The sequence below is a fragment of the Sorex araneus genome, chromosome 2 (assembly GCF_027595985.1).
Source record: "Sorex araneus isolate mSorAra2 chromosome 2, mSorAra2.pri, whole genome shotgun sequence".
Lineage (NCBI taxonomy): Eukaryota > Metazoa > Chordata > Mammalia > Eulipotyphla > Soricidae > Sorex > Sorex araneus.
In genome coordinates, this window is record NC_073303.1 from 139,819,027 (window position 1) to 139,833,830 (window position 14,804).

Sequence of the window (14,804 nt, forward strand, 5' to 3'; positions counted from 1 at the left end):
ACCCAGGCGTGGTTCTGCCTGTGCCCTCAGTGTTGGAGTGGGCAGCCAAGCTTTGAGGAACAAAACAGTTTGCAAAGGCCTTCTCAGGAGAGACCTGAAATTCCCTGCGACCCCCACCCCAAGTTTCCCCCAGTCTGTTCATGGTAGGGGTTCCCAGAGACACTGCCTCGGGAAGTGACTGAAGTCCCTTCCCACAATTGTTGCCTCTCCTCAGCCAAACTCTGAGGAGAAGATGAAGTAGCTACAGTCGACAAGCTTTTAGGAGAGGGGGAGAGGAGCAAGTTGGAGACAGAGGTGGACCAGCAAGATCTGGAAATTCCAAGACCTGGAGTTGAATGCTGACATTTGCACTTAGCTGGGACACCTTGGATACGCCTCCTCTGAGAGACGTGTGTCTCATGTATGAAATGCCCACTGCAGCCTCTAGCAACCCACTTTGTCCATAGGAGGAAGCCATGAATTCTCTCTGGCACACAGACATACCAAGTTTAGCCCTCCAAGATCTGTTTGACCCTGGGAAGGAATTATTGTGGGTTCCAGTCACTGTCACTGTGCTCCTGACTCCCTGTTTACTGTTTCGCTTTACCATCACAAAGGGTTGCCTGGACTGTGTTATACTACTGTATTGTGCTTTCTACATCAAAGACTCAGATCCAGTCACTTGCTTCTGATCACAGATCTGGGAAGTGGAGAAACCAAGTGTCACATCCATGTGACTGCAAAGTGTGAGTTTGGGGAGACATATCACATGGTAATAGTCCCTCAGAACCTGGCCACAAAAATCCCTTCAACAACCTGACACCGATGAACAGAAAGTAATTTAGTGTTAAAGTGGCTATATAATTTATCCTCCTAAAATGAAGACCATGAAATTTGGTCTTCAGTAGGAATCTTGCCATGGGTTGGGGGGCAGGGATTGGGGAAAGAGCAGAACGGAAGAGGGAAGTAACACTGCAGTGATGGTGGAGGGAAGTGGTTAAGCAGGAGGAAAAGCAGGTGCTGAAAAGTGGTAAAGTGTTATGCAAGAAACCTTATCAGTAACAGTCTTGGAAACCATCATGCCAAAACCTTATTAGTAACAGTACTGTAAACCATCATGCCAAAACCTTATCTGTAATAGTACTGTAAACCATCATGCCAAAATTTTATTTTGAAAAGTTGGGGCTGGAGTGATAGCACAGCGGGAAGGGCATTTGCCTGCATGCAGCTGACCTGGGTTTGATCCCTGGCATCCCATATGGTCCCCTGAGCACAGGAGTAATTCCAGAGTGCAGAGCCAGAGGTAACCCCTGACCATTGCTGGGTGTAGCCCAAAAACAAAAAAAAAAAAACAAGAAAAAAGTGCAGTTAGAGAGGCCAGCTGGTAGGTGGGAGAGAAACTGGAGACACTGGTGAAGGGAAAAGGACACTAGTGAAAGAATTGGTGTTGGAACTTTGTCTGAAACCCAATAACTTTGTAGTTTATGGTGACTGAATATAAATTGTAAAAAGTTATCCACCAAACAAGCATACATTTTTTGGCCAACCTGACTGTGCTCAGGACTTACTCCTGGTTCTGCACTCAGGGATCACTCCTGGTAGATTCAGTGGATCAAATGGGGTGCCAGGGATTGAACCTGAATTTGAAACTCCCAAGGCAAGTATCCTATCCACTGTACTATCTCTCCAGCTCCAAACCAGCATACTTATATCCTGTGAGTGCAATGAGCCAGATAGAATTGCAGGATAGCAAGTGTGAGCCAGAAGTTTAGTCACACTAGTTAGATGCAATTTACCTATGAAAGGAAGTTTGAACCTATAATGTCCTCATGCTTCCTCATGCATACCTTTTCCCCTCACATGTACAGCTTTTACAATTACTGGCATCTTAACTTGAATGAAATGCAATGGTTAGGAGCAGGTTTGAATAGCTGGGATGTATAAGTAAAGGAGAAAAAAGGCAGAGAGTTAAGTTTGGTGTTTCTCAAATACCCCAGCCTAGATGGGCTGCTAGCATGGAAGACATGTTCAGGGAGGTGAAGAGGGGTGAAGAGTATGAAGGGAAGAGGAAGCCGGAGGGTATTCACACATATCACTTTAGAGAGAACTCACACTAGCAGGCAGATTTGCAATACTTGAGGATGGGGAGAAAGTAGGATCAATTTATAGACAAGGGATGACCCAAGTCCTCATCTGTAGAGCAATGGCTTGACTGGCTCTGAAAGTTCTGGTTATAAAACCAGTAACTGCTACATCCCTCTCCCATATCAACTCAGCTTCAGTTCCTCATCTCCCACCTTGACTCCCAAGCAGGACTGGATACCAAGCCCTAAACTCTGCTGGCCAGAGCCAACCATGCACTCACCACAGTACGGAGCTCTAGCAGTCGTCAAGAGGTAGACTCTCACTTCCTTGGGAGGTGGCTTTATCTTAATACCCCCTTGTTCCAACAATCCTAGAAGTAAAAAAGCAAAGATACAAGAATTCCAAGGAGGCCACTTTAGGACTTCCTGGTACCTGACCATGTATTAATTCATGTACCCACTTACTCCACAAATAATATCATGTGCTGGTTATGTACCAAGCCCCATGGTGAGTCCCAACATGCAAGTGACTCAATGCAGTGGGAAACCAAATACATAAGTGAACCAGAAGTACATTTTTAGATCATCTGGCCCGTTATCAGGAGACATTTATAAGAATCTAAGATTACAAGGGACACAGCAGTGAATCCCAGAAGACAGCAGCTTGCCAGAGATTTTGCCAGACCCCTGAAACTTCCAGAAACAAAACCCAAGTACACGGGTTCAGGGACTAAAACTCCAGGCCACATGGTGGCAGCGGAGACAGGCTGGCCCTTCCTGTCTCCCCTCCAGCGCAGGGTCCTGGCTGTCATGACCATGAACTGCCTCTGGGCCCCATCTCAGCGTATCAATGGCCTTGATCCAGAGACTCCCAGATGAATCTCGAAATGGATCAGCTCCCTACAGAGATGCCTCTGGATCTCAACCATTTACAATTTTAGAATTTCAGAGGCATGCGGCCACTTTCGTGACTGTGCGACCTCTCATGATATTCATAATAAACAATAGTAAATAAATATTTAGCATCTGCCCTGGCAGGCAGGCTTGAATGGTTGTGGGAAAATTCAAAATAATGGTGATGGGAAGGTGTAATGGCGATGGGATTGGTGTTGAAATATTGAATGTAATCAATTAATGTGAACAACCTTATGAAAATAAAAATTTTAAAAAAGAATTTAAGATTACTTTCTAACTTGCAGAACCATCTCGATGCCTGCTGTTTGAGTGGTAACCTGTGCAGTAGGAGCACAGAGGGATTGTTGGCCTGACAAGTCAGGGAAGTGCACTCCAGGCAGAGAGCAGCTGGGGCAAAGGCATTCAAGGTAAAGAAAGATGAAATACTCTTAGAAGAACAAGTAGTATCACCAGGGTGTTCTGTGCAAGGGAAAGTGTAGTGAGGTGTGAGATGGTGTGAAGTGGTTGTACAACAGTCAGTCCAGGCCCAGCTGGGGGAAGTGGCGAAAAGGAAGTAACATTGATTCACTTTATTATAAAAAGCGACTCCACTTTGACACCTTGTCAAGCTGGTATTTGATTCTTATATACAGGGACAGGCAGCTGCAAGTCTGAGTAGCAGCCAAGGGTGGGAAGAGGGAGCTTGAGGGATGGAGAGGAACAGTTTAGACTTTCTTGGAGTTTTCCCCAGCATTTTCATCCTGGATAACTGCAGGACACATGCAGCATGGCTCTGCACAGCATGAGGTGAGGCCAGGTTCCAGTTCCTCAGCCTTCCCACAGGCCCTCTCTCCAGGCCGGCCCCAGTCATCTGGGAACGTGGTCCCGATAACCACCAACGAGGCATACTTCCAGTGAGCACATGGCACCACAGCTTCCTAGGTCTCGGTGGGTCATGTTAGTCACTCTTGGAGACTCTCCTTAACACATACACCAGAGTCTATCAAGGGGCTGGAGCATAGCACAGCGGATAGGGTGTTTGCCTGTACTCGGCCAACCCGGGCTCCATTCCCAGCATCCCATATGGTCCCCCAAGCACTACCAGGAGTAATTCCTGAGCGCAAAGCCAGGAGTAACCCCTGAGCATTGCCAGGTGTGACCCAAAAAGAAAAAAAAAGAGTCTATCAGGAGTTGGAGGATGGTGGTCTGGCTTGGAAGGATGATGGCAGGTCTCCCTTCTAAGAGTGAGGGAAGAGACTCTGGATTAAGCCAGTATTTTTAAGAGTGCCCTGAAGCCAGACTTTGCTGGTGATGGTTGTTACATGTAAGAATGGGTTCGGGTGGCAGCAGTACGGAGGACAAAGGGCACAGAGGCCAAATGCCATCACAGGTGAATTTCTTTACCCCAGTTGATAGATTTCTTAACTACAGGCTATCAGGACTTAAAGAGGTAACAACTAGCAAGATTTGGATTCCTCTCAGATGATCAAAGGAAGCCAAATGGATGATATTTACCGATTCTTGGACAGGAAAGCAGAAAAGGGTTAGAACAATCCACACACTCTCCAGCCAGGAAGCTCTTGTAGCTAGCACAGGGGAAGGCTGTCAGAGGGCACGAGTTCTCCAGGGCACTGATGTAGAGGTGCACAGCCCTCATGTGATCACAGATCAGATAACTGTAGCCTGAAGAAGGGGGAGAAAATACAACCAAGGTTTCAGTTCAAGACCAATGGAAAGCCCCTCCAAGATATTTACTGTAACACTGCTGAGGCTGGTATTCCAGTCAGCTATTAATACATGGGATATCCCCTGAGCCACATTTTAAAATATTAATGGGCACGGTTATTGCATTTTTCCTTTTCCCTTTTCGGAGTCGCCAATGCTAAATCTACCAAGAAAACACTTAAATTGAAAACCATCCTTCAAAACTCTCTGAGGCAGGAGTATGTGAGTAGCCCCACTACTCTGCCTTGTCAACCTTATCTGCCTTATCTATCTTAACTGCCTGCACACTTGTATCACCATTATTGACACCACACTACGAACTTTATAGTTTCATTATGCCCAACCCAGCAACGAGACAGTCAGAGAAGTCAAAGAAATTCACCAGCAAGCATTGAAGGTCAGGGTGAGTTTCCCTTCGACAAATAATCATATGATAAATATGCCAAACGTCCCAACTGAACAGCTTGGTTTTCTTGTTGTTTATTGTTTTAAAACATACAATGAATCATGCTGAATAAGTGGAGGCAAAGAGCTCTGATAGGTGCCACAATGGCAGGGTTCTGGAATCTCCGAACCCTCCCTTTCCCGTGGGACCACACCCAAATCTGAGCCGTATGTGGATGTGCCTTGATGCCATGCTTTGGACTCTCTGGGGCTACAGTCCTTCCACAGGCACCAGCTCGCTGGATGGACTCAAACAAACCCCTTCAAAAATCACATTATGAATTAAAAAGTGAAAGCTGGCCAACTTTTTCAATGCCACAGAAAATTTAAAAGTCTCTCTGCTTTTTTTTCTTTTTCTTTCTTTCTTTCTTTCATTCTTTTTTTTGGGGGGTCGAGGCCACATCCAGCAGGGCTCAGGACTCATTCCTGGCTCTGTGTTCAGGGATCACTCCTGGTGGGGCTTCGAGAACCATTTGGGGTGCCAAGAATCAAATCCAGGTTGGCCACATGCAAGGCAAGCGCCCTTTCCGCTGTACCATATATCCAGCCCCTTTAAAGTCTTTTAAAATCAAACTCTCCTCCACTCCTTTAAAATAAAATTGCTGGAAAATGCAATAATTGCTGAAAAGAAACATTGTTTTGAAAATGGGCAGATTCAATCCACTGAAATAATGTTTAGTCAGTGAAATGATCAAAAAGAATCATGAGCCAGAGCAATAGCACAGTGCATAGGGCGCTTGCTTTGCACGTGCTTGCTGAGAATGTAGCTAGCAGGGCCCCAACCATGATGCTAGGCCAAGAAGAAGAGGGACTATGGTCATCAGTTTGAGTGATGTTAGATCATTAAGAATGGAAAGACAACTTAAGTGTGGTGCAGACTTTTAGAATTTTAGATACCTCTATCCTATACTCCCTGACTCCCAAGCATGCATTCAGCAAATGCTGAGTGAGCCTACAGGGACTGACAGAAGACCCACAGGACACTCTATGACCCACACTGGCCGGCTTAGCACAGAAGTCCCAGTGAATTCCACTCTCTAGGCGGAGCCAACACCCACTTCTCCCTGGTTTTCTGACCTGCATAAATGAAGGCGGGACAGCCAGGTTGATCTTGGCCGCCATTGACGAAGTAGTCCACGTGTCCAACAGGAATTCGAATACCCAAATCTGAAAAAGAGGTGGAACCTCGTTACCTGGGCATATGGTTCAGCTCCCACAGCAGAGCCACCCACAGTCTGTACTGCCTGAAGGGTTCGCCTCTCTCCTGTGCTGTGATGCTCCAGAACTAGCACTCAGAGTTTTCTTAAAAGATTTTCCCATGGTGCAAGGAAGAAAAGATGAAAAAAATCCATCAGGAGATATTTAGTTAAATCTAATAAAAATCAAGACAAATATTTGTCCATTTGATAAATAAAAACTGTGATAAGTTTGATATATTCCCTTATAACTAGTTTCTATTTTGCTTGGAGCAAAAGCGCATAGAAATATGTTTGGGTTACATTCCTACAATTTTCCATGTAACGTGTTTGTGTTCTCATGAGTGAGCAGAAGCCTGGTGACAAAGGGAAGCATTGAGAGAGGGAAGACCTCGTCTCATCATGGTGACCACAGCTGGCTCCTCAGATGGGGTGAGACCCAGCTATCAAAGATCCTGACTTCTCTCCCTCCATTAATCATGTATTATCCATTTAATGTCAACTCTCCAGGAGTTTGGCAATGACCAAGAATTCATTCTGACTCCTCTCTTTCCCTCAGTCCCAGAACATGTCACCAGTCTACTCAGATCTATATCCAAAATATGTTCCTGATCTTTCCACCTGTCTGCCTTTACTGCTAACACCTTTGTCCAAGCCCCCTCATCTTCTGCCTAGACTGTCACTGTGAACACCTCTGCTCTGCTGCCCTTAGTGTATGCACTGTCCCCTTCTCTGTAGAGTAGCCTCCGCCATCTTTCCAAAGGATCCTGTCACTGACTGTGGAATGCCAACTTGCCCCTGCCCCCCTTTTCCAGCCTCATTCAACACCTCACTCTGTCTGCCAACCACATTCTTTCTTTCTGTCCTCTTCCCCCTAGACCAATCTGTCTTCTCCACCTAGAATATTCCCCCAGCTCTTCCCAGGACTAACCCACTCGCATCTGCAAGTGTTTCACCTCACACATTGCCTCCTGGGACATATTCTCCTTGAGAATCCTACTTGAAGTGGAGTGTTCACCCAATTCACCCTTTATTTTTGATTTTTAAATTTAAGGATGAGAACTTTTAGCTATATCCAGTGATGCTTGGAAGCTACTCCTGGCTGTGTGCTCAGGGTATCACACCACACCAGGGATCAACTAGGATCATGTGGTACTAGGGACAAACCAGAATCAGCTACATACAACATAAATGTCTTAATCGTTTTACTATCCCTCCAGTCCCCAACTCACCCTTTCCCCTTATCCTTCATCACTGTCACAATGCACTATTACTTTGAAGTTCTGTCAGGCCAAGATCCTGTCCTGAATTTTCCTGCTATATCCTCAATACAAGCAGAGTACCTGTCACACATGTGTGCCTCACAAATAGATGCTGAAGGAACAGTACCTGAATGTTTTTCCAGCGGCCCACCAGTGCCTCATGGCTGGAGTCTCATTCAGTGTGTTATGCACTGCAGTGATCTCAGCGCCTTCTACTTAGTTCAATGTCAGGTGAATGAAGAGATGGAAAATCTATTTTGTTTTGATTTTAATTGGGGCCACAACCATATGTTCTCAGGGCTTATTCCTGGCTCTGTGGACAGGGATCATTGCTGATGGGATTTGGGACCAGATATGGTGCTGATGTCAAATCCTGATCGTCTGCATGCAAGGCAGGTGTCTTATTCCTGTACTATCTCTCAGGCAAAAGATTGGGTTCGAGGATCACATTGGGAAGAGACTCAAGCTTTGAAAGCAACTGAGAGGCTTAGACCATGAAATGGGGACCAACTTAGCAAATGCAGAGAAAGGTGAGATTCACCAATTTAATAGCTAGGCAGAGGCCTATGCTTTTGATTTCTCTACCTGTGAAATGAAGGTGGGGAGAGGACTGAGTAATATGTTACCTGGGATTCCCCAAAAATCATGAATCTCTCAAACTTAGAGGCTAAGATCAGACTTCTCTAATGTAGGGGGAAGCTGGGCTACTCCTGACAGTACCTGGGAGCTATTCCTGACCCTGTGTTCAGGTGTTATTTACCCACAGTACATGGGGAATCATCTGTGATTCAGAGTCAGTTACATGCAAGAAAAGTGTCTTAGCCACTGTGCTATCTCTGCAGCCCCTAAAAGCAGGCTTGTGACAAAAGTCATGGAGACAAAGACATAAACTCAGGCACTTGGACTGCCAATTCTTCTAGTCAGACCAGATGTTTTCCTGTTGGTTTGATTGAGTCAGTTTTGGACCTGACCTGGATCCTGGATACACTTGGTGCTTACCCCTGGCTCTGCACTCAGTGTTCACTCCTGGTGTGTGTGTGTGTGTGTGTGTGTGTGTGTGTGTGTGTGTCTGTGTCTGTGTGTGTGCTGGTGTGTGTGTGTGTTACTCCTGGCTCTGCACTCAGCGGTCACTCCTGGTGTGTGTGTGTGGGGCGGGGGGGATAGGGGACTATAGTGGGACCAGGGATCAAATCCAGGTTGTCTGCAAGATAAATACCTCAACCTCTGTATTATCTCTCCAACCCAGATGCTATGTTTTCATGCACCCACCAGGTCGGGCACCGGCCCTGCCATGGGCCTCTTAAGCAGAAATACAAAAGGAATACCTGAGTTTTGCTGCTCCCACTGGATTCAGAGCTGCAGGAGGGATTTTCCTAGACATCACTCTTGGATAATACAGAATCCTCATTTTCTGTTGGGCCAAGTGTCTGCATTCATCTCTGGGAACAAGGGAATTCCTAAAAGGCCTGAGTTTCTGGAAGGAATCCCCCAGCAGATTTCCCTACATAGAAGCTGGGCAGCTGTGCCAACTTGCCCTTTCCTCAGCACAGCCACGTGTTACCTCACAGAGGGAGACTCACAAGCAAGCATTTTTGGCCCAAGAATGAAAATCCTCCTAACTAGTGAGAATCCTACCCGCTAAACACCAAACTCTTCCTCCCAGCACTCAGAGAAAGCAGAGCCATAGGAGACTTTTGCAGTCACACCAGCCCTGGCCCAGTATTCACGTCCCCCACCCCCAAAGACCCCCAGCTCACTGTCCGTGTCCGTGTGGATGGCCTCCACAAACAGGGCGTCCCCGGGGTCCAGACGCTCCTCTGGGCTGGCTCTGGTGTACTCAGGCCCCGCAGGGTCCAGGCCTATAAGGACACATTGTGTCACGGTCTAATTCTCCAGAACCTCCTGGACCCACAGGCACCTCCTTTTCTGCTCAGATCATGGATCTGAGCAAGCCCATAGTGAAAGAACTGACTCTGAACCACCATTTCCAGGACCACCATTTCCACTCCACCCTGTTTCTCTAACTTGTCAGTGACCCTCTAGTCAGTAAAAGATGCCTCACATAACACAGGCCGTTGGGTTAGGGTTTGTGTGGAGCCTTGTGGAGTGACAGCAAGGGCTGCATGTCTGGGGCCACTGAGTTAATACATGTAATGCTGCTGAGCATTCTTCTAGATTTACTCTCACAGCTACAGCTCCATGGACAGTAAATATTTTTATCCCTGTGTTTTAGTTTCAATCTCTTCCCTACACTATAAAAAATTAGATCCTAAGAAAGGGATTTAAAGTGGCTTATTTGGGAGGTCACTGAAAACATCACAAGGGAATGGGAAAACAAATCAGAAAAGAAAGGAATTTGTGGGGGGGGACACCCCACTGTGTTCAGGGCTTACTCCTGGTTCTGCACTCAGAGATCAGTCCTTGGGTACTCTAGGATCAAAGCAAGTTTTGACCAAGTTCAGGGTAAGCACTTTACTCGCCGTATTATCTCTCTGACTCCAGGAAAGAAGGAGTTTTTTTTTCTTTTTGGGTCATGCCCAGCGATGCACAGGGGTTACTCCTGGCTCATGCACTCAGAAATTACTCCTGGTGGTGCTGGAGGGACCATATGGGATGCTGGGAATTGAACCCCGGTCGGCTATGTGCAATGCAAATGCCCCACCCATTGTACTATCACTCCAGCCCAGAAAGGAGATTTTTAAATTTTTTTTAATTTTTTATTTTTTTTTTTGCTTTTTGGGTCACACCTGGCGATGCTCAGGGGTTACTCCTGGTTCTACACTCAGGAATTACTTCTGGCGGTGCTCAGGGGACCATATGGGATGCTGGGATTCGAACCCGGGTCAGCCACGTGCAAGGCAAACACTCTACCTGCTGTGCTATCGCTCCAGCCTCCAAAAAGGAGATTCTTGATAAATGGATTATCCCTTTGGGCAACTGCCTCTCATTCCACGGACCCCCCTCCACCCAATGTACAGAACTCCAGAGCTCAGAATGGGCCCACCAGAGGGCCAGGAAGCCAGGGTGTTGATGACATGATTCCAGTAAGGCTCCTAAAGTACATAGCCCCCTGAGCTTCTGCCAGTATGTAATAAAACTGCCTGAAGGTGATTTCCACAGTGGTTAGGAGTTATGCATCATTTACATGTGGACCCTTGAGGTGCAGAAAGATATGCACAGCCCGCACACTGCAGTAACAACACAGTGCCATTGTATTTGTTTCTTTGGGCCACACTTAGTGATGTTCAGGGCTTACTTACTCGGGGACATCTCCCAGAAGGGCTCTGGGGACTGTATGTGGTGCTGGGGACCAAACCCAGACTGACCCATGCACCTTACCTGCTGTACTATCTCTCCAGTCCCACAATTCCATTTTACACAAAAGGGCTACAATGATTATGCTTTAGTGGAAATAAGAAAGCTCAGTCTGGGGCTGGAGCAATAGCATGGTGGGTAGGGTATTTGCCTTGCATGCGGCTGACCTGGGTTCGATTCCCAGCATCCCATATGGTCCCCTGAGCACCACCATGGGTAATTCCTGAGTGCAGAGCCAGGAGTAACCCCTGAGCATCGCTGGGTGTGATCCAAAAAGCAAAAAAAAAAAAAAAAGATAAAAGAAAAAAAAGAAAAAAGAAAGCCCAGTCCTAGGAACTGAGCATCCACACTCCCAGCTGTGGGCCTCGGTCAAGATCTTTTCAGGGCAGGCACTCTCTGTCTGGAAACCTGATATGATGGAAAGAAAGAGCGTTACCTGTGATCCGTCCCAACTGGCCTTTGTAGAAATGTCCTACCATGCCCCCAACGTGGGCCCCCAGGCTAACACCAATGATGTGGACTGAAGACTCAGACACACCCAGCATCTAGACAAAGGTATTTCCAGTGAGTTCAATGTAGGCCAAGGTAGTCCAGGGCCTCCCAAGTTCCCATGTCTTTCATCCCCACCCCACCAGGTTTCCAAGCAGAAGGTCCTGGACATGATCCTCTCATCTCTCAGACATCAGAGGAAATGGGGTGGATTCCTCATCCATTAAGAAGATCTTCTTCCAAGTTCCCTGCCTTGACATGTCTTCCCCTTTGGTGCATCAAGTGTGGAAGAACCATCCATTCCCACCGAAGGATTGTAAAAGCTTATTGGCATTCCCCATAGAACATTCCACACCAGCCCAAACTCAGCCCAGACGAGTGCTAAGCATCAAACAGAGATTTGCAAGTCATAGGTGGCTCAGCTTCTGCCCTGCAGCTCCGCCTCCTGCATTCTTCTTTCTGAACCTCTCCCCCTCCCTTACGCCAACAGCCCCAAGATCACCCTGCATTCTCTGGACCTACCAGGAGTTTCTTGAGGAAACTGGAGATGTCAAGCCCCAGCTTAATCACGTTGTCCACAGCCGAGAAGTATGCAGCCGTTGAGCCATAAACCCAGTCCACGGCAATCACATTCACATCAGCTGCCCGCAGAAGGGCGCCAATGAGTTGATCAGTCCAGGAGGGTTTTGTTCCCAAAGCCCTAGAATGGAGCCAGGAGAAAAGAGGAAAATTATCTGCGATATCAATCTTTTTCTTTCTTGAGCCATTTCCAGTGACTCTTGGCCACCTGGGTAGGCAGTTCAGTGATATGGTCCAAAGACGCAGTGCTGTTCAGGGCCTGGTGGCTATCAAAGGCCTCCAAAGCCACACCTGGGCATGCTCAGTGGCCTCCAAGGCTGCATTCTGCAAGGCTTGGAAGGCCCTGTAGTTGCCTGGACCAGGCATGGGTGCTTGCAAGGTATGTGCCTTAACTCTTGTACTCTCTCCAAGTCCACTAAGTCAGTCTCTGCAAGGAACCTCTGAGAAAGAAGGGGCAGGAAATCCCACAGCAGATTGAACATGGGAAGGACACAATTTCATAATTACCAGAGCTCTGCCCACTCATAAGGAAACTTTGTGTCAATTATAAAGAGACACTATTACAGAGATGTTAGCCTGATAAGCTGAGAGCTCTTCCTCAGCCAGATGGTTGTGGGCACCATCACGAGTGAGCTGAGCACCACATCATACAATCCCACACCAAACAACATCGACAAAAATGAGTGACCTTTCATGCCCTTCGATGTAGCTTCAGACTTCAAACTCAGATCATATTTTAGTTCCTCCAGCCCACTTTTGTGCCAGCATAAACCACTCAAACCATGTGTGCTGCCATGCCTGATAGAAAAGGAGAGATAGCTATGTCCCTTCCAGGATTGATTGTTGACATGATGATCAAGGTCTCACACACACCCAGCTGGGACACTCACACAGCACTCACATTGTCCGTGGTGCTTAATGGGGGTCACACATCTACCCATGGTACTCACTGGGGTCTTTCAGGTGTGACGCTTGCACACATGTTCACTGGGGTCACACACTGAGCTGAGGCTCATAAATTATGTTTGTGTTGTTTGCCCCCCTGCTCCCAAGGGCCTCACTCTCCAGGCTGGCCCATCCTTTTATCTGGTTGTGCTACCCAGTGCTCTCACTCTTTTGTTGTGCAAACACACACCTGGCTTGGTCTGTGGCCAGAAATTGTAGTCCTGCAGATCACAGACAGATTTACCTGAATGTCACTACAGATTTGAACTCATGATCATATCGCACATTGCCAGTTCAAGTGCAAGGCAGGCAGACCCAGCTCTTGCCATCGTGTCATTAAAAATAAATCTAGAGGGGCTGGAGCAATAGCACAGCGGGTAGGGCGTTTGCCTTGCACGCGGCCCACCCGGGTTCGATCCCCGGCATCCCATATGGTCTCCCAAGCACTGCCAGGAGTAATTCCTGAGTGCAATGCCAGGAGTAACCCCTGAGCATTGCTGGGTGTGACCCAAAAAGCAAAAAAAAAAAAAAAAAAATTAAAAAAATAAATCTAGAAAAAAGACATCTTGACCTTGAGAACGTTTTTATGTAATCACTATCGCTTATTTCTCCTTTTATTTATTTAATAAATGGAACAGGAAATATACTAAGAAATAAAGAAAAATGTGGTGTATTCCCTATTCTTTTGGAAATTACAGTATAACAAGGGTCTACTCCCAGCTCAGTGCTCAGAAATTACTCTCAATAGTACACAGGGAACTGTATGGTACCAGGGATCAAACGGGTTGGTTGTATGCAAGGCAAAAGGATTAACTCCTGTTCAATCTTTCTAGTCCATAGTAGGACTTTTTAGAAAAAGAAGAGTGTTGGGAAAATATTCAGAAAACTTAGGAAAGTAGGGTCTTCAGTGTGCAATAACAGAAGTACCATCAGAGTAGACTCCTGTGGCTCAAGAAGCACAGAGTGGAAAAGGCTCTTCACTGTGGCTCCTGGGAATCTAGGAACAGGGTTGCCAAACCCCCAACCCTCCAGCTCTGTTGGTGTTTACTGGACTAGGCACACACTGCCTTGGGGAGGGGCCAAAAGAGAGTCTGGTCTGAGAGCGGACCCCACTTCCTCAAGTGATGCTTGAGGAAGGATGTGGTTTGGTCCCAGAAATCTGGTGGCTTGAGAAGTAGAGAGAACCCAAAGCTTAGGAACTTGCAATCCTCTGTGAAGTGCCATTGCCCAGCACTTTCTTGGATGTGCCCCACTCTATTTCCTCATGTTCCCACCCTCTCTCCTCATGGTAACTTCTCCATTTCTGGACTTTAGTGAGCTTTGAAGAGAAGATGGTGGAAGGACAACATTTGGATTGAAAGGCAGTGACTCTGTATCACAACAAAATTTGGACTGTAGAACTTTGAAAAAGTTGAAGAAGAGCTCCAGAGAAGTGTCAAGATCATTAGCATTGGGTGGTGAGAGCAGGGAAACCCAGGAGGGGAAGGTTTTTCTTTTGGAGGGAGGTCATTTGGGTCATACCTGAGGTGCTCAGGGGATACTCCTGGTACTGCCAGGGATCAGAGTGGGGCAAGGAGCTTCCTAACATGCAGCTGTATTTTCTCTCCTGCCCCTCTTAGGACATGAAACCAAGTAAGAAGAGAAGAGGAAGTAAAGCTTTTTCATAAACATCATGCCATCCTCACCCTATCTGTCGCCTGCATTTGATTTTGCAAAGCCTGTGACCTAATTGGTTGAGATAACTCATACAATCCATCCTCAGGGGGAAGTAAAAGGTCCTCAAGACCATCGCTACAACCTCCCTTTTATTGAGATATGGGAACCAAGGCTCAAGTGCTCCAGTAACTTACTCAGGATCCCATGAATGGACTGTCTGAGAGCGTATAGACAAA

General features: G+C 46.8%; 1 protein-coding gene across 4 annotated transcripts in view; it reads right to left on the minus strand.

The window, feature by feature from the left end:
• Positions 1–14,804, minus strand: part of PLA1A (phospholipase A1 member A) — a 54,088-nt gene that overhangs the window by 34,950 nt on the left and 4,334 nt on the right. For all 4 annotated transcript variants that reach the window (XR_008628521.1, XR_008628522.1, XM_055126566.1 and 1 more), the window contains exons 3-8: positions 11,911–12,088; positions 11,336–11,444; positions 9,342–9,443; positions 6,204–6,293; positions 4,473–4,640; positions 2,345–2,434 (exon numbers count right to left, since the gene is read on the minus strand). Coding sequence is in view for 2 of the 4 variants with exons in the window: in XM_055126566.1 (XP_054982541.1) it covers positions 2,345–2,434; positions 4,473–4,640; positions 6,204–6,293; positions 9,342–9,443; positions 11,336–11,444; positions 11,911–12,088 (737 nt within the window). In the remaining 2 variants the exon portion in view is untranslated. The remainder of the gene's footprint in view (positions 1–2,344; positions 2,435–4,472; positions 4,641–6,203; positions 6,294–9,341; positions 9,444–11,335; positions 11,445–11,910; positions 12,089–14,804) is intronic.